The sequence below is a fragment of the Rhineura floridana genome, chromosome 13 (genome assembly GCF_030035675.1).
Source record: "Rhineura floridana isolate rRhiFlo1 chromosome 13, rRhiFlo1.hap2, whole genome shotgun sequence".
NCBI classification, from domain to species: Eukaryota; Metazoa; Chordata; class Lepidosauria; order Squamata; family Rhineuridae; genus Rhineura; species Rhineura floridana.
Genome location: NC_084492.1, coordinates 29,492,299 through 29,511,560, shown reverse-complemented (window position 1 = coordinate 29,511,560; position 19,262 = coordinate 29,492,299). Strand labels below are relative to the sequence as shown.

Sequence of the window (19,262 nt, the reverse complement as noted above, 5' to 3'; positions counted from 1 at the left end):
TAAACAAGTAGACATAAAATGTATCAAAATATTGATAAAACCAGGAGCTTTAAAAACATATACACTGCTGGGTAGGCTTGACTAAAAAAACCCCAACAACTCTTCTACATTTAAATCCTAAGCCTCTCAGGGCTGGCCGGCCCATCATTACCTGAAAGAACCCTATTCATGAGATAGATGAAGAATTGTTCCAGCTTACTTGAGGGAACCCTTCGGCTTCCTCTCACAACTCCTCAGTTCTTCATTGGCTTTGCTCTCCGTTCGGTGCCTTGAGCTTCGAAGATCTGCCCGACAGAAAAACCCTCATAGGTTAATTTTCCTCTGATTGTGGCCATTCCTTACACAGTTCAACAAACAGGGTGGTATTCAATGCTAGTCCTACCACTGAGGTACCAATGAGTAGACCCACTGAAGTTAATGGGCATGACTAACTGAGGTTCATTCATTTCAGTGGGTCTACTCTGAGTAAGACTTAGGGTCTTCTCTGTAATGATGCCCCAGCAGTGGAACTGTCTTGAAGACATGGATGGTCATAACAATGATGGAGCCCTACTGTGTCATAAAACATATTTGTTTTCTCTAGCTTTTGGAGACTTAGGTTATGTTTAGATTGATTTGAGCCTGTTTTGCAATATTTTGTGGTGTTACTTGTTGATGTAATACTGTTGAAGTCTTTTATTACTATTATGTTCTGAATGGTTTTTTATGGTATTTTATTATTCTTGCTATGGAAGCCACATCGAGGTCACCTGATTATGAAAAGCGGCATACAAATATACTAAATAAATAAATAAATGAAAATACAACCCATAGGACCCATCTGCCATTGATATGCAGGCAACTGCATCAGCTCAAAACCACACTTGGGAGGGAGGGGAATATCCAGAGCCCATAGTAGCATTCTCCAGTTGTAGAGAAGAAAATGGGCAGAAATGTTGGGGGGATGGCGTGGTAAGAGCAAGGGAGGGAGACTTAAACGCTTGCTGGGACAAGGATACCTAAAAGATCCTTATATACTCAATCAAACAAAACACTCCACAGTGAGCCCTGGAGGCCACTGCCATTCAGATAAGACTATACTGAGTTACACAGACAAATAGACAACCTGGTAAAAATCAAGTTTCATATCCTTATATGCCTCTGAGTAATGAGTTGATTAATTTGTCCTTAGTCACTGGAAATTCAGAATCAAGCTCTTACCAGCATGGTTCAGTAGAATACTTTTTTTCTTCTGACTCCCATCTGGAGCCACGGTGAGTTTCACCCGCAAAGTTTTACTGGAGCTAGGAGAGTGGTTTACTGAAGCATCGACTACTTCATAGATGGTATGAAGCAAGCTGGTGATGTCCTAGAATTGAGGATGGAACAAGAGGAGGAAGACAAATGTGTTAATAAGAACAATAATCAAGAACTTATTTTTCCCTAAGACAAAATCAGCTCTTTCTTTGTTCTCAAAAATTGTTCTGTTTGCTGACCACTAATCATCCCTCAATGTGTTAACATTCTGTGACATCACAGCAGCTCAGATAATGGCAGGGTTTCTAGGAAGGAAGGAAGGCTACAGCCAGTTTTGTCTATTATACACATTAAGATTTCTGTTATAAATACTGTTAATGAGTAATTTGGTGATTTTTTTGTTACCAAAACTTAAATTATCCAGACTATTTCAACTAAGACGTTGGAGGTAAGATGGCTTTTAAATGAATCAACTACATTAATCTCACTGATATCAGCCTGCCTCCTCATCAACACCATATCCATTAATTTACCAGTTATCTATGCCTCTTTGGCATCCCTGGACTAATTCCAGATATTTAGGAGCACATGAGATTTCTATGCCCTGCTTTGTCAAACCATTGGATAGACTGCCAGTTAAGAGTTGGTTTCAATGTGAAGTCAAACATTCACACATGGCTGCATCAGAGGGAAAAGTGAGACAACAAAGTCTTCTCCATTGGCTCACCAGGGACCAATTGTATTTTGGCTCCTCCCCTTCCTGATGTGCCTATATGAACAGCCATTCCGCCTGGCTGCACCTGTGGATGAGGCAAGATAGCAAGATGCACTTCATTGTCTCAGCTTGGACCAACCACTATTGATGATGGTGATGGTGGTGGTGATGATGATGATGATAAGTTATTACCCACGCTTCACCCAAAGGTCCCAGGGCAGGTTACAACAGTTTTAAAACACATAATTTAAAAAGTTAAAAACAACCTAAACAACATCACAGAAAAAAGGGTGTGTCCTAAAAATATACATCTCAGGTGTCGAAGGCCAGAGTAAAAGGTGTGTCTTTTGCATTTGCTGAAAGTTGTACATGAAGTTGCCAGATGCACCTCAGTGGGGAGTTCCACAGCTTAGGGGCTGCTACAGAGAATGCCCTCTCCCAGGCCATGACTACCCCGAACTTCCACAGGAGCCAGAACTACCAAAAGGGCCCCTCTGCTTATCTCAACACCCAAGACGGTCTGTAGGGAAGTGGTCTTTCAGATATTTGGGGCCTATTTGGACCTCTCCCCAAACTACCCCATCAATGGCCATTCCTCCTGATTGCAGAGGGGAGATGAAACATCATTCAGTAGCAAGGAGGGGGTAACACTACCATCTGGGCTAATTCTCTTCTCCCACAACCATGCAGTGGTTATGATTCTTGAAATTGCTTATTTTTCTATTGCTCCTTTTCCCTGTTCACTGTTGGTGTCATTTCTATTAAATTCCAAGTAAATATTTTAAAACCATGAAGTGGCAGAAAGGCAGTACATGCATGCAGGAAAGTAATAAATAATCGCATGAGTTCTAACAAGTGGAAAAGGTATGTCACAATACAATATCTGCATAACTGCAGGAATTATATCGGTTACATTTAACAGGGATCAAACTGCCACTCACAGGTTCATCCCTCAATGAGATGCATGGATGAATCCATTGCAAATACATTTTCTGCTTTCAGTATCAATGCAGGTATCAATACAGAAAGGAATTCCATAAATGCTAGATGTGACTTCCAAATGAAGTCCACAAAGTATATGTGTATATGTGTGTGTATCTATTTTTCCCAAGAGAATCTGATAAGTTTTAAAGGAGAATGGTAAAATTCTAGCCATCCAGCACTAGTAGTTTAGTATAACTCTTTTTGTGTGTGACATGCAGAGAGACATTGAAGAACCAGAGCAAATGGCTTTAAAAGAGATAAGACCTCAAGCCTGCAAGACCAGAAAGACAGGTTAATTAAAAGCCAAAAAAGGTTTAGATTCTATTGTGTTATAACTGAACAGATATACACTGATTCCAACATAGTTTATAGTATGTCAGTGTCCATATATTCCAGAGAATTCTTTCTTCAATCTCAGCTTCAAATGAACCAGGTGATTTTTTTTCTCTCTCACACACACACATCGCCCAAACTTGGTTGATAGCTTAGATCCACCCTTTTGAAAACAGATCAAGAATACTTGTTGTAACCGTCTGCATCAAGGGCCACGGTTTGATATGAGACAGGTGGACCACCTGAGCATTCTCACCTATCAGAAACTCCACTAACAAACGCAGCACCTCTTGAAATAAGGTTCCACAGCTAAGGGGCAATCCACTGCAGTGCTTACAAGGAAGTTCATTCAGGAATAGGGACAATACATGGGCAAAACACATGTCTTTGAAACTCCAAACTGCTTTCTAACACATTGGGACAAAAAGTCCTGCACTTCACACATGACTAAGCTGAAATGATTTGGACAGTTGCAGACAACTTTGTTACTCTCCAGTCACAGGCAACCTTCATTCAACTCAATCAACAGGTGTCCTGTGTTTGATCTTGTCATTGTGTTGTGGCCTATTTTTATGTACCTACAAGACACACAGACATCCATGTAACCTGCTACCAAAATGAAGCTCCCTGTAGAGTGGGTACTGCTGATGGTGGCTGATGCCCACTGGAACTGCTAGGGCAGACAGCAGGGAGGTCAACAGTAGGTGGAGTCAGAACCAATCACCGCCAGAGATAACTAATTCTAGTTTTGTCCCATCTTTCTCCTTGCTGATTTCCACAAGAGCAACACTGAGACTAAGGAGGAGAAAGCTGGCAGCCAATGCCACTCTCTGAATGGGTTGCAAGTAAAAAGGTGGGCAGGTGGGGGCTGGCTGAGGACAGACTGGGGTTGGTAGGGCATGGCCCCAAAAGTCCTAATGGGCCAGCCTCCACTGGGCTCTGTATAAATAAAGGAGCCCAGAGCAGCAATTGTTTGTTTCTTTATTAATTATTTGATTTATATCCCGCCCTTCCTCCCAACAGGAGCCCAGGGTGGCAAACAAAAGCACTAAAAACACTTTAAAACAGCCTGTAAAATACATTAAAACAAACATCTTCAAAAACATTTTTTTGCAAAGCTTTCAAGATATCTTTAAAAAAAAGAAAGAAAAGAAAGGTTAAAAACATATTAAGAAAGGTTTAAAAACATATTAAAAAGCAATTCCAAAGCAGGCACAGGCTGGGATAAGGTCTGAAAAAAGGCTTGTTGAAAGAGAAAGATAATGGCAACAAAAAGAAAAACATTCCAAAAACAGTTCAAAACATTCTAAAACAGTTACAGTTTAAACACATTCTTCCTTCCAGTAATCTCCAGGTCGCTAGGGGCAGTCCCCTTTCAGCTATCAAATGGCTGGGTGAACAGGAATGTTTTCAACTTCCTCCTGGAAGTCAATAGTGTTGGAGATACTGGGGAGGTCATTCCACAAACGGGGAGCCACCTCTGAAAAGGCCCTGTCAAGGATCAGCACCAATCAGGCAACCCCCTCCAATGAATCCAGTCTAAAAAGACTCAGTGTGGTATAGTGATTAGTGTCGATCTACTAACCAGATTCAAATTAATAACAATCCCACCAGCAGCAAATGTTGGAGTCAAGCCTAAGACAGATCAGGCAGAAAACAGTGAGGGAATGTGAGACAGGAGAAGGCCAAGGGGCAGAGAGATATACAACAAGTGAAATGGAAAGTCTAATGGCTGGCAACCCCTATTTGCTCTATTTCAGGTCCTAAGTCCAATTATTAACATGCATATGAAGTTGATTACAAGGCAGCTATCGATCTTTCTCTCTGTCTCTCTCATGATATATAACCAGTTCATTTCTTCATGGCCCAAAGAATGCTGGGAAATAATATTAGCCAAGTTTTGCAGCTATTCATACTATAGTGTATAAAGTTAGCTCCTCTCATGCCAGAAAAGTCCATAAATGGCATTTTTCTTCTCACCTTGGACATTAATGATGCTGTTTCAAGTACCATGACTGGATGCTAATTTTATAATTTGCCATCACATTAATTATGTTCCCAAGTACAAGCTGCAATCGTTTCAAAAGAAGTATGTTGAAAATCTGAGCTTTAAGTGCAAAAAGAAAAATGAAAAGGCGGGGAGTGGGGAGATCCTAAAGACCACAAAAGAGGTATCTTAAGAAAATAATCAAAGCAGCATTAGATTTAGAAGGATGTTAAAAGAAGACCACCAATATCTAAAGAGCTTCCTTCTAAGATGGAGATTTGAGAATCGTCACGGAGAATTTATTACAAAAAACAAAGACTTGAGTTGTTGTTTTTAAAAAAGTGCACACCCCTTCTTTAGGATTTTGAGGCATTTGTGTCCAGATGACACTTTGCCCCGATAGAGAATGGCAATCAGCTCTCCAGAATGCTGAACAGAAGAGAGGGCTGCAACCCTGCTCATTAAAAGAACACACGAGGGGGGTTGCAAGGCCACGTGGGCTAGTCCTGTGCCCCCTTGCCAATGTGTGCAGCTGCAATGCCTACTGTAATCTCCACAGATAGTGTGGTGGTGGCCACTGTTGAAGTGGTGGCAACGAAAGGAGCTAAAGGATGCAGTGCTTTCAACACACGGGGAGGGCTCATCCATGCAGGAGAGTTCTTGGACCAGCAAGGAAGTGCAGAGGACGGGCAAAGGAGCAACTGTCAGAGGACAAACAGAGTGATCTGCCCATCCTCTGCCAGTTTGCTTGACTGAAGTGTCACTTTTTTTGTTTCTGCTAGGCTGCCAAGAGGCTATACACCCCTCTTTTGTGGTCAGCATGGAAAAACAGGCTATTTTTTATTATCTAGTAGTAGTAGTAGTTACTACTACTACTACTATGCAAACTAGCAAACATTGTAAGCTTATGTATAAGGTTCATGTACAGGTATATGCTGCTAACATAAAGCTAGAAATAGGCACAAGGGCGTGGGGGCACATGCGGCCCTCCAGACCTCTCAATCTGGCCCTTGGGATTCTCCCCAGGCCACAATCCCTCCCCACCCACACCCCTCACGGGCCTGGCTTCACACTCTCCTTGAGTTCTTTTGCCTGGCTGGAACAGGTCCCTGAATTAAATTTTGTTGGCTTATGTATACGGTTGGTTGATGTACAGGTACGTGCTGCTGAAGTTGAAACAAGGTGCAAAGGAACCAAGAGCTGTCGCTTCCTGAGTATGCCCAATGCTCCAAAGCAAAATGCTGAAAAAGGAAGGCTCCATTGTAACACTTTGTCATTTGGAACACCAAAATTCAAGGAGAAATGCAGTTGTCCAACGTGGCCCTATAGTCGATGACAGGGTAGGGAATCTCAGGCCTGCAGGCCAAATGTGGCCCTCCAGCCCCCTTTATCTGGACTCTCCCCAGGCCACCCCACCTCTTCTTAGGCCACAGCCCTCACCAGCCTTCCTTTATACCCTTCTTGAGTGTTTTTTGCCTGGCTGGGATGTGTTCTTGGGCTCTGATAACTCCTCTTGGTTTCCTGGATGGAAAGAGGGGTGTGCAAGTGTGTGTAGAAACTAGCTGACTGTACAAAAATAATACATATAGCCATTGCGTCGCCTACTTTTGCCTCTGGCCCTCCTCACCTTTGTGGTGTCGCCCCTGAAAGGTTGCTGAGATGGGAATGCGGTCCTTGGTATGCAAAAGGTTCTCCACCTGATCTATGCAGAAGTTTCTTGAGAGTCATGTAGGACGCCTCAAGACACCCTATGTTGTCCTCATCTGATTTACTGAAAGGCACAGCTATATTTTGTTGCTTTGTAATTAAATCTGATGGTGGACAGCCTATAATTTGACAGAGATGTCAGCCTGGACCTCTACTCCATACCCATAAATATGGTTGATTGACATTGTTAATCCCACTGGAAAGAATTTCAAAGAGGACCCTTGCTATTTCATTAGCTCAGCTATAAAGGCAGGGAGAGGCGCCAAAAGGAACATATGGTTCCAAAGGTTTGTTTTGACACTCTGTTTAGAGAATCATTTGTTTGAGATTTTTATCCCTTCAAAAACAAGCACTTTTAAAATGTCTTTGTTTTTAAACGGCTAATCCCTGACATTAAACAACGGCAAGCTTAACAAAATAAAACAGCGCAGGGATTTCAAAAGCAGTAAAATGTAAAGCTGGTTCACATGCAGGCATGGCTGTAAGATCAAGCGATGAGTGAACATTTGGGAATGGACCATGACATAAAGCAGGGGTGGGGAATCTGTGGCCCTCCAGATGTTGCTGGGCTCTAGCTCCCATTAGTCCCAGCCAACATGTCCAATGGTCAGGGAAGATGGGAGTTTAGTCCAAGAACAGCTGATGGGCCAAAGGTTCCGGATCCCTGACCTAAAGCCACAGACAGAGCACCTCAAAATGTAGAGCTTTTCTAATGGAGTCAATGTACCCAATGTATTACATTTATATCCCACCCTTCCTCCCAAAGGGAACCCACGATGGTCAACAGATGATAAAGCACTAAAAAAAATCTTAATAACATCTTTTTAAAAAAAGTCTCAAGGGCCACACAGAGATGCCTGGAGGTTCACATTTGGCCCCTAGGCCTGAGGTTCCCCACCCAATATAGAGCAATAGAGTAGGGCCCCACCCATACGCCGGGTTACGTTCCGGACCCCCACTGAAAACCGAAAACCGCTGAAAAGCAGAACTCATTGAATAGAATGGGGCGCGACACCCGAAAACTGCTGTAAAAGCGGAACAAGTGCCCTATGAGTGGGACTTCAGTCTAATTGCATCTAATTGAGACCGCTGCATTAGCGAAATGCCATAAAGCGAAGCGCCGTAAAGCGGGGCCCTACTGTAGAGTCCTCTCAGTTCGGCCAATGGTTCTTGAGGAGGGAAAAAAATGCAAAAAGGAGTAAGCATTCAAAATACCTCCCCCCCCCAAAAAAATAGAGAGAGATAAAATCTCAAGATGACACATTTCTCTCTTTCTGAAGACAATTTCATCTCTCTTTTTCTTTTGGTTCTTCAGGAGATAATGGCACAGACTCCCTCACTTGGGTGTCCTCATTTCTGCCTTCCCTCAGAAGACACAACTCTTGAGAAACCCCTGGAAAGCTGGTCTGAAGCAGAATAGCCAAGGAATAGGCTGACCATCAAGAATCATTGGGGGGGGGAATATCCCACTTTTCTAGCTCAAAGCATCTCACAATCAAAACCAGATGAACAATTACTTTTTTTAAAAAATCAGAGCATGACACCAATTCAAACAAGTGAAGGTGAACAAGAAACAGAGGCAGATCAGATACGAACTGAGCCATACACCTGCTGCAGTTGGTATTCAGGTGATATTGAAACATGCAGGAGCCAAGTGAATCTCCCAGGACCAGGACCTCCACAACTTGGAGGCTACCACAGAGTAGGCCCACCCTTGGCCTGCTCAAAATTCATGCTGCTGCATTCTGTGCAAGTTTTTGGATACCCTTCAATAACAGCCCCAGGGAAAGTATGTTGTAGTAGTCCAGTATAGATGTAGCCAAGGCTTATGTAACGGTGGACTTTGGTTTTTCTGTAGTTCCTACTTTGTCCCTCTTCCTTCAGCCACTACTTGGCCAACCTCCCCAGTACTACGCACGCGTGCACACATACAAAAGGCCAGTCCTCACCTTAAGTGCCCCCTTCCTGACTAGCCCCACCTCACTCCCAATTACGTGAGCATCCAAACAAATCACAACATCACACCAGCATAGCCAATTAAGAACCTAAGAAGAGCCTGCTGGATCAGGCCAGTGGCCTATCTAGTCCTGCATCCTGTTCTCCCGTGGCCAACCAGGTGCCTTTGGGAAGCCCACAAGCACCAGAGCGCTCTCCCCTCCTGCGGCTTCCAGCAATTGGTATTCAAAGGTATACTGCCTCCAGCCACGGAGGGAGAGCATAACCGTCATGCCCAGCCGCCATTGATAGCTTTATCTGAATTTGTCTAATCTTCCTTTAAAGCCATCCAAGCTGGTGGCCATCACTGCCTCTTGTGGGAGCAAATTCTAGAGTTTAACTATATGCTGTGTGAATAAGTATTTTCCTTTGTCTGTCCCAAATGTCCAAACATTCAGCTTCATTGGATGTCCATGAGTTCTAGGGTTATGAGAGAGGGAGAAAAACTTTTCTCTAGTCACTTTCTCCATGCCGTGCATAAGTATATACACTTCTATCATGCCACCTCTTACTCAGCTTTTCTCTAAACTAAAAAGCCCCGAACGCTGCAACCTTCCTCTTAAGGGATTTGCTCCATCTCCTTGATAATTTTGGTTGCCCTTTTCTGAACCTGTTCTAACTCTACAATGCCCTTTTCGAGGGGAGGCGACCAGAAATATATTATTAGTGCCAGAGGCATCACTGCCTGTAGAGCTGTATGAAACAGACAATACAAACCGCTCCCCTTGTTCGCAAACGCCGCAGACGTATCAAGAAGCTCAACTTCGCTCACCTCACGCGTGACTCTGCCATTGTTGTCGAAGTCATAAAGCGTGAAGGTCCATTCTTGCCTGTTGTCTTCCTCAACGGACACATCACATTGCAACTCCTAAGGAACATGCAAAGAGTAACTGATTACCTAAAGCAAATTTCCTATTTGCAAAGGAGGCTAACTTCATATTTAAAGATATATTTTTTTGAAAAATAAATTCAGACAACAGTGGCTTTTTTAAATAAAAAAATGTATTCCACCCCCCTGGCCCCTCAAGGCAGGTCACTGTACAAACCATAGAAACAATACCAACAACAACAAGAAAACCAGCAAACAAGGAGACACCTTACAAGCATATGTCTGCCGATTGGCTGGCCACACAACTACACAACCCTGCACAAAACCTGCTGATGTTGTCAATGATGATGGCTAGCCAATCAGCAATCATGCAAGACCATGACTGCTGACTGGCTAGCAACACAAACACACATGTTGATGACAGTGAGAATGGCTAGACCATCAGCATCCATACATTTTGAGGTGTCCCTGCCTGTACTGTCACCACCTGGGCCCACGTAAGGAAGGTGATTCCTCTCACTGAAGCAGTGGGTAGTGGTTCTTTCTACAGAAACATTTCATCAGCTGCTGATAAGTAAAACCATTTCGAAATAGACAAGTCAAAGTTCACAAATCAGCAGCAGCAACATTAAAAACCCAAATAATACACACACACACATATTGTGGAAAAGGTCTTCAGAATAACAAAGGTCAGCTCTCCTTCTGGAAGCCTGAAAAGGCTGAGTCTGGCAGTCCATTCAAAGGAGGAAGTTTCCCGGAGAAGGTGCCACCAGTGAAAAGGCCCTTCACCATCAAGTTGGCAGCTTAATCTCTTGATTTAAATAAAGTTGCCAACTTTCAACTGTAAAGCTTTCTAGTGTCTAGGCAGGACCAGGAGGCAGAGACTGAGACAGATCAGGGTTATACAGGAAAGCAGATATGAGAGCAATACCCACTGCATGCACTGTGATTTTGCTGTGGCACCACCTGCTTTTGACTGCCTGGTCTGAACAGAGCCAGTGGGATTGGGAAGGGGTTTGCTTCCACATGCACTAAGCAGTTTCATGTTCCAGTGGGTGAAATGGTACACCAGACCTGTACTCAATAACCTGATCTTCTAGTGCATGAGTACTAGCTATACCACCTTTTCATCATCTGGTGCCCTCCAGACGTTGCCCTATAGCTTCCATCAGCCCCAGCCAGTGTGGCCAGTAGTCAGGGCTGATGGGAATTGCAATCCAATACAGCAGGGCCCCACTCATATGGCAGGTTACATTCCAGACCCCCGCTGAAAAGTGAAACCTGCTGAAAAGCGTACCTTCATCAATAAAATGGCATCCGACGCCGGAAAAATGCTGTAAAAGCGGAACAAGCACCGTATGAGTAGGGCTTTACTCTAATTGAAAACTGCCATATTAGCAGAATGCTGAAAAGCGGGCCGCTGAAAAGCAGGGCTCTACTGTATCACATGGAAGTAGGGTTGCCAGTCTCAGGGCCTGAGAATGATTCTGTATATTTCAGATAAGAGAGAATTCAACCACGTGCAGGTTTTCTTGCAACAGTGTAATGGGAAAAACCACAAGGTGGAATTCTCCCTTCCCCCTGCACAACTTTTAAAGATACAGAAGACCTCTTGGTTGCCAGGCCCGGCCTCCCAGAGGTCTTCTGTATCTTTAAAGGTAGTGCAGGAGGAAGGGAGAATTCCACCTTGTGGTTTTTCCCATTACAGTGTTGCAAGAACACCTGCACTTGGCTGACTTTCTCTTCTCCTAAAGATACAGGATCAGTCTCAGGCCAGGAACCTGGCAACCCTACCTGGAGGGCACCAGGCTGGGGAAGGCGGAGCTACACAGTTGAAAGCTGAGCTGAGCCAAACATTCAAGGGTTTGAACTTTCAGCTCACTTTTTTTTTTGTCGGATGAAAGGGGCACCTGAAACTGGAAGGGGATATTTCAGGGGGATTTTCCCTCAAACATTTCTCTCCCCTCTTTTCCTCCTTTTGCTTCCCCCCATGGCATTCATCCTTGTCCCCCACTTGAATTAATAAAATAGCCCTTCCATTTTCACCAGCTGTGAATAGGGAGCCATTTCAGACACATTTGCACGATACATTTAAAGCTGCATCATGCCACTTTAAGCAGTCATAGCTTCCCCCAAAGAATCCTGGGAACTGTGTTTTGATAAGGGTGCTCAGAATTGTTCGGAGATCCCTATTTGCCTCAAGGGGCTACAATTTCCAGATTTCCCTGGAAAGAGGGATTGAATTTTAACCACTCTGAGAATTGTAGCTCTGTGAAGGTAATAGGGGTCTCCTAACAGCTCTCAGCACCCTTAACAAGGTACAATTCCCAGGATTCCTGGTGGTGGGGAGGAGCCATGAGTGTTTAAAACAGTATAACAGTGCTTTAAATGTACAGGATGGTATAGTCTGCTGCAGAGTAGACCCATTAAAAATAATGGACACAACTAACTTAGTTTCATTAGTTTCCATGGGTCTACTCTGAGTTGGACAAACAATGATGTGGATGTGCTCTTTCTCTTAACACTAGTTGAAACACGCATTTATTATAAAAACGCTGCTGCCAATTTCTACAAATGCCCCCTTTAAAAAAAAAAATCTGGCAGAAAGTAAGAAGGGCTCTTCTGTATCAGACCAAAGGTCCGTCTAGTCCAGCATCCAGTTTCCTCAAGTGGCCAATCAGATGCTTCCGAAATATCCAGGACAAGGGCCTGAAAGCAGAGCCCCTTCCTCACTGTTGCTCCCTCCGTCATATTTCTGGATTTTATTTATTTATTATTTGATTTCTATCCCACCCTTCCTCCCAGCAGAAGCCCAGGGCGGTAAACAAAAGCACTAAAAACACTTTAAGACATCATAAAAACAGACTTTAAAATACATTAAACAAAACATCTTTGAAAACATTTTTTTAAAAGCTTTCAAGACATCTTTAAAAAAAGGTTAAAAACGTATTTTTTTAAAAAGATTTTAAAACATATTAAAAAGCAATTCCAACACAGATGCAGACTGGGATAAAGTCTCAACTTAAAAGGCTTGTTGAAAGTGGAAGGTCTTCAAAAGGCACCGAAAAGATAACAGAGATGGCGGCTGCCTAAAATTTAAGGGGAGGGAATTCAACTGGGTAGGTGCCGTCACACTAAAGGTCCATTTTCTATGTCACCTGCAGAGCGCAGTGATCAACTGGGTATATAAGGGATAAGACGGTCTTTCAGGTATCCGGGTCCCAAACTATATAGGGCTTTGTACACCAAGGCTGCTTTCACACATGGGGTTGATTGTATTAGTTTAACTAATTGCATTAGTAAAAAGGTAGCATTTCTGCCCCGATTTCTAAAATCCCTTTCACACTGCAGTAATTTTTACGTTAAAGAACAGCAGCTTTTTCAGCCGATATACCAGCATTTCGCGCAACTGTCTTTCACATGGCTTGTTTTTGTCCCTCTCCCATTACAGATATGTGCACTACTCCCCACTGTGTAGCAGGTCTAAGTTCTCGTCCCGTCGCCATGCGAGCCCTCTCCCTTCAGGATCTGACTTTTAAAATTATTTTAGTTGTATAGACACAGGGGTGTGAGTGGGAAATGCTGCTACTATATCTGTGCCGATGCTGGAATACCGGTACAATTTTCATCAGGCAAAAAAAAAAAAAAAGAAAGGCAACCAACTAAAGGGAGGGAACACACTGCATGCTGGGATGCCTGTCACATGAGCAGCTGCAGCTAGCAAAAAACTCCTGCGATCTTCCAGGTTCCCAGCCTTGCTAACAGATTATTTCTGGTATCATTTATCGTGGAAATTTGTACTAAACTTGCACTACATTCCACTATAATTCCGGAGCTAGCTTGTACATCTTGTGAAAGATCAACTATAATGTGCAAATTACCAGGTAAGAAATCATCAGAATAACAGAATAAAGTGCAGTGTGAAAGCACCCCAAGACTAGAACCTTGAACTTGGCCCGGTAGCAAATGGGCAGCCAGTGCAATTTTTTCAGCAGCGGGTTGACATGTAGGCGATACCCTGCCCCAGTGAGCCGTCTCGCTGCCGCATTTTGCACCAGCTGAAGCTTCCAGACCAACCTCAAGGGCAGCCCAACACAGAGTACATTACAGTAATCGAGCCTAGAGGTTACCAGCACATGGACAACAGTGGTCAGGCTATCCCGGTCCAGAAACGGCTGCAGCTGTCTTACCAGCCGAAACTGGTAAAAGGCACTCCTAGCCACTGAAGTCACCTGGGTCTCTAGCGACAAAGATGAATCGAGGAGCACCCCCAGACTACGGATCTGCTCTTTCAGACCCCATCCAAAGCAAGCAACTGACCAATTATCCAAACTCGGGAACCACCAACCCACAGTGCCTCCGTCTTGCTAGGATTGAGACTCAGTTTATTGGCCCTCATCCAGCCCACCACCGAGTCCAGGCAGCACTCCAGGGCTTGCACAACCTCTCCCGATTCAGATGTTACAGAGAAATAGAGCTGGGTATCATCAGCATACTGCTGACACCTCGCCCCAGAACTCCTGATGACCACTCCCAGGGGCTTCATCATATAGATGTTAAACAGCATGGGGGACAAGATGGTACCCTGCATCATAAAAACTTTTGCCCAATAAAATTTCAGAAACTGGCCCACTGGTTAAAAATAGATGGATAGATAATCAATACCAATCAGCCACTTTTTTGTTATGTCTCTCCACCCTGGTTGGTTAGCAACTCTAACGGTAACAATATTTGGAGCACATTTCTACCTATTCTCTTGAGCAGGAGAGGAAAGGCATTCAATAGTGCTCCTTGTCTAATTCCCTTGGGCTAAGACTCTCAGAAAATTTGAAACATTTTCAAGAAGACAAAACTATGTGAAAGCTACTTACTAAAATGCCTGGAAATGTAATGCAAGGTCCTTCCATTTAAAAGCGAGTGAGAGAGAGAGAGAAAAGCAGGCATAAGACGGAAAAAAATCCATTTAATTCAAGAGGAAAAAGTGAGAGACTCACAGCATGAGACAGGATAAAGTTGAATCAGAAGTGACCATTAATATAAAATAGACCCATGGCATAAACTTGTATCTGGGGAAAAAAATCCCTTTCGCAAAACAGGTTTTCAATGTAGTATTAATTCCGGCTCTCCCTTATAACTCATTAAAGCCTTGCATTTGCTGAAGTAGAACCCAATTTGGAATTAATAAAAGGGGGAGCAAAATCCTTGCCAACCAGAGCTACTTTATGCAGTTGTATGAGAGTGGCTTATGGTGAAAAAGTTAAAAGACTTTAGAGCACAGCAAGGTGGTTAAGTGCTAAAGGGTGCAATCCAGAGCCTCTCAAAACTGTTTCGACAGTCCGTGCAAATTGTCAATGGGAAGCAATGAATATTTTCTCATTAGATTTGTACATGCCAACAACTGCAGTTGGGTTCAGGAAAACAACAACATAACTTTTCTAAAATAATGCTTTTAGAGCCAACAGCTTTTAGAGCTATCAGAACGATGCTCCACAAACATTATTTCAACTGCTGTGATAATCAAGAATCAGGGGTACCAGTTTTCTTCTTCTCAATGGACAAGGACTTTCTCCAGCCTGTGAGCTTGGAGTTCCTCATATAAATAGCCTCCTCAGCCTTGGCCCAAAACACTTTGCTGCCTGAGGTGAGGGACAAGATGGCGCCACTCTTCTCCATTTCACATGAAGAAGCTGACCAGAGTGGCAGTTGAATCTTTCATCAATACTGGTGGTGGGAGAGTGTCCTCAGCTGAGTCTGGAGAGCATCAGGCTAGCTTAGGGAGCGTAAGGCAGACCCTGTGGCCCATACAGCTTTATCCTTTTAGCACCTTGATGCTGCTCCCCACCCTCCAGCATCTGTTGCCTGAGGCCAGTGCCTCACTTTGCCTAATGGTATGGCCAGCCCCAAGTCTGTGCTTGGCAAATCCCTCCACAGCCCTAGATGTGGTTTGCCTGCGGTGTAGCCAGACAGGATAGCAAGCTGTGCCACTTAAGCATTAGGTTCTTGTTCAGCATTTATACAATGGCACCTCATTTTTAATCTACTGCAAAGGTGCATATCACAACAGGCATGATCCTAAATTAGAGAATGGCCTGGAGCTCAGCGAATGAGCACATGCTCTGCATGCAAAAGGTCCCAGGTTCAGTCCCAGGTATCTCCAGTTAGTACTGGGAATGACACCTGTTTGAAGCCCAGTAGACAATGATGAGCTAGATGGACCAATGGCCTGACTCCCTGTAAGGCAGCTTCCTCTGTTCCCAGCAACATGGTTGAAGATTAGCAACATGGTCTAAGATTAAAATGTTCTACTGGGTTAGTTGACTTTTCCGTTATTACTCCGAAATGGTAACTATATTATTTATGAACAGAAACAAAAGATGCAGTTGCATTAAAAAAAAGAGGACCTCTCTGTGCAACAGAGCATTGTTAAAATTAAGGTCAAGTAAGTTAAACTTAAGCTGCAGTCTAATACATGTCGACTCAGTTACTCCCAGGTAAGTGTGTACTGGCTTCCAGCCTCAGAGAATGTTGGACTAAGATGGAGGGGAGGGGAACGGGGGACCCAGGATCAAAGTCCCACTCAATATCCACTGGTTGACCTTGGCCAGTCACTCTCTCCTAGTCTAACCTACATTATAGGAGGGGAGAGAATAAAATGAGGACGAGGGAGGGTCGTGTACATTCTTCCGAGTTTCTTGGAGGAAAGCAGAGATATAAATGTATTTAATGAATTCTTCAGGACCAGCTCAGTTAATGAGAGTGAGTCCGTACACTGACATGCACATGCGAGTCCACACATACATGACTGCATCATCAAGGGACAACTTGGATGTGTGGAATCACAATGGGGAAAATGCCAGGGTCTGTGCACCACAGGAACACAAGAAACTGCCTTACACTGAATCAGACCATCCAGCTCAGTATCGTCTACTCTGACTGGCAGCAACTCTCCATGATTTCAGGCAGGAGCATTTCCCAGCCCTATGTGGAGACACTGGGGATCGAACCGGGTATCAAAGGCACGCAAAGGCATGTTCTACCACTGAGCTATATTCCTTCTCCACTGTCAACAGAATGCTAAGCCATGGATACAATACATTCAGCTTCAGCTAATTTAGCAATATAGATACATGTGTGAAATGGGCCTTATTCTCTGGCCTTCCCATTTCATATTCTATATCCTCTGTTGCAGATGTAGGGAACCTTTGGCCCTCCAGATGTTGCTGACCTACAACTCCCATCAGCCCCAGCGAGCATGGCCAATAGCAAGGGATGATGGGAGTCGTTGTTCAGCAACATCTGGAAGGCCAAAGGTTCCCCACATCTGCTCTGTTGGGATCAACACAACTGCAGGAAACGGAAGTGGACTCCCTTGGAACTGAACGTTCATGGCAGTTTGTGCTTGTCATGAAAGAATAAATCCTACCAGTGTACAATGAAGATGGCAGAGACGGCAACCCCAGTAATAATGCTTCACACCAATAGGTTTTATTTATTAACTTGATTTGCTAGCTACTCTTCAGCTGTAGCTCCAACAGCAACTTGCTGAAGAAAATTATACCAAAAAGTCAAACAAAAAGCAATTTATAAAAACCCAAATAGCAGCAACTTAAGCATGAAGACCCAGGATGAAAGAAAAAAGAGAGAGGAGAAGGTTTAAGCAAAGAAGGTGACCTGGTGTCAGGGGGAAAAAAAACCCCAAGATGGCTCCAGATGATACTTTCTGAGAAGGAAATTTCAGGTATGGGATGCCATAACAAAAAAGGCCCTATCTCTGATCACTATCTGCCTTACTTTGGAGAGCAGGGGAAGACCAAGCATAGCCTTTGCAGCCTATCTTAATAATTGAGCAGGTTCATGCAGAAGCCAGGAACTTGGGGTATTTTAAAGTCTTTCAGCTGCTTTTCATATGTAATCTCAGAAATCCTCACTAGACCCCTAATCCTATTATACCCCAAATGGCATAGATTGCAGTCAAGAAGCTAAAGGCTTTATGATAGTGGCTTGCCCAAGGCTACCCTGCAAGATAAGAGTCAAAAGAGGGTCTTCTCAGTTCACAGTATTTAGCAGCTTCCCAGAAAGAAAGCTTGTGCAAATTAGTCTGCATGGCTTATTCTCCCCATCGCTACCACCTTTGTAAGATGCTTGCCTTCATTCTCTCAAGGCTCCCACGATCAGAGTCAGCAAGAGTCGCGACACAAGCCATGGGGGCAATTAAAGGAAAAGTCGTTGCACGCAAGTGAAATAAACAGCTCCAAATAGCTTTGGCATGATGGGAGCTCAGAAATACCTGCTTGATCTGCTGACTTGAAACCAATTCCCTACAGCAGTTAACGGTAAAGCTGAGTTCAAAAGGAGCCTTCTCTTAGCTATAACAAGCCCCGGCTGAAAGCTGCCAAGGTATCCCCCCTCCGCACACTTGACAGTGGAAACTGAGTTTGATATTACACAAACATTCCCAGCACCTTTAAAAGCCAAGGCACATCCACCACCTCAGATTTAGACCTCTCCCTTCTTGACAGTCACATTTCAGATTCTTTTGTACCTAGTCATAAAACGAAAACAAAAAAAAGTTTACCATTCTGTTAGCCCCTTAGCTTACACAATTCTGAAGCTTTGATTTGAAATACAAGTGTGTACGTGTGTCTGAATATCTCAGCAGCTGGGTCTTTGCCACAGAGAAAGAGCTCTCTCTTTGTGTCCTGTACCGCCTATAACCCACGAGCTTTTTTTTTTTAGTGTGTGTGAATATGTGCCACCCCACGTTACATCTGTAACCTGTACTTACTCCTTTGTTTAATACGGAGTTCTGTGCCAAACACTTGCCTGTGTCAGGGGGCTGTGGCTAGCTGGAAAACAGTCAATGACACTCAAGATCTTTACTGGCATGGAATTTTAGGTAGCCAAATGCTGCTGCGGATCTCCATTTGGACACCCTTCTGACATTACCTCGATGGTTTGGGAGTATAAGGCAGCAGAGGACTCGAACCAGGGACTCTGACTGCAATGTCAAGGCACTTTGCTCCCTGCACCACTAGACAGAGGAAGCTCTCGGCCTCATCTCTGTTGCGCTGCAGTGCCATCCATACAATGGCCAGAGAAAGGCACTGCAACTTGTCCTCCCAGCTAGACCAGGAGCTCTGCAGAACCAACAAGAGCAACTTGTTAGAAAGAGTTGCTGTTCCAGAAACTCCGGAGCTGTTTTAGAACCTGAGCGTCAGCTTAAGCATGACTATGTACCTGCCTGTGACTATGTGTACTGATGATTTTCAGGCCTAGGTCTTCCTGGTCATAATACAGTACCACTCTGGCTCTCAGAAAGTTCAAATGGTCGATTCTTCTTTTTTTTAAAAGCATTTTACGATATACGTACCTGAGCTGAAATGACTCCATTTTTCCAAGAACGTTTTTAGACATGCCAAAAAACTCTAATTGTTCTTGGTGTGTTTTCTTTCTTTCTTTCATTGTCCTTACTTGCC

The 19,262-nt window shown here is 43.8% G+C and overlaps 1 protein-coding gene across 1 annotated transcript in view; it reads right to left on the bottom strand.

Moving 5' to 3' along the window:
- Window positions 1-19,262, bottom strand: part of NKD1 (NKD inhibitor of WNT signaling pathway 1) — a 173,224-nt gene that overhangs the window by 17,617 nt on the left and 136,345 nt on the right. The window contains exons 6-8 of the mRNA XM_061593989.1: window positions 9,730-9,825; window positions 1,201-1,348; window positions 200-284 (exon numbers count right to left, since the gene is read on the bottom strand). Coding sequence (XP_061449973.1) covers window positions 200-284; window positions 1,201-1,348; window positions 9,730-9,825 — 329 coding nt within the window. The remainder of the gene's footprint in view (window positions 1-199; window positions 285-1,200; window positions 1,349-9,729; window positions 9,826-19,262) is intronic.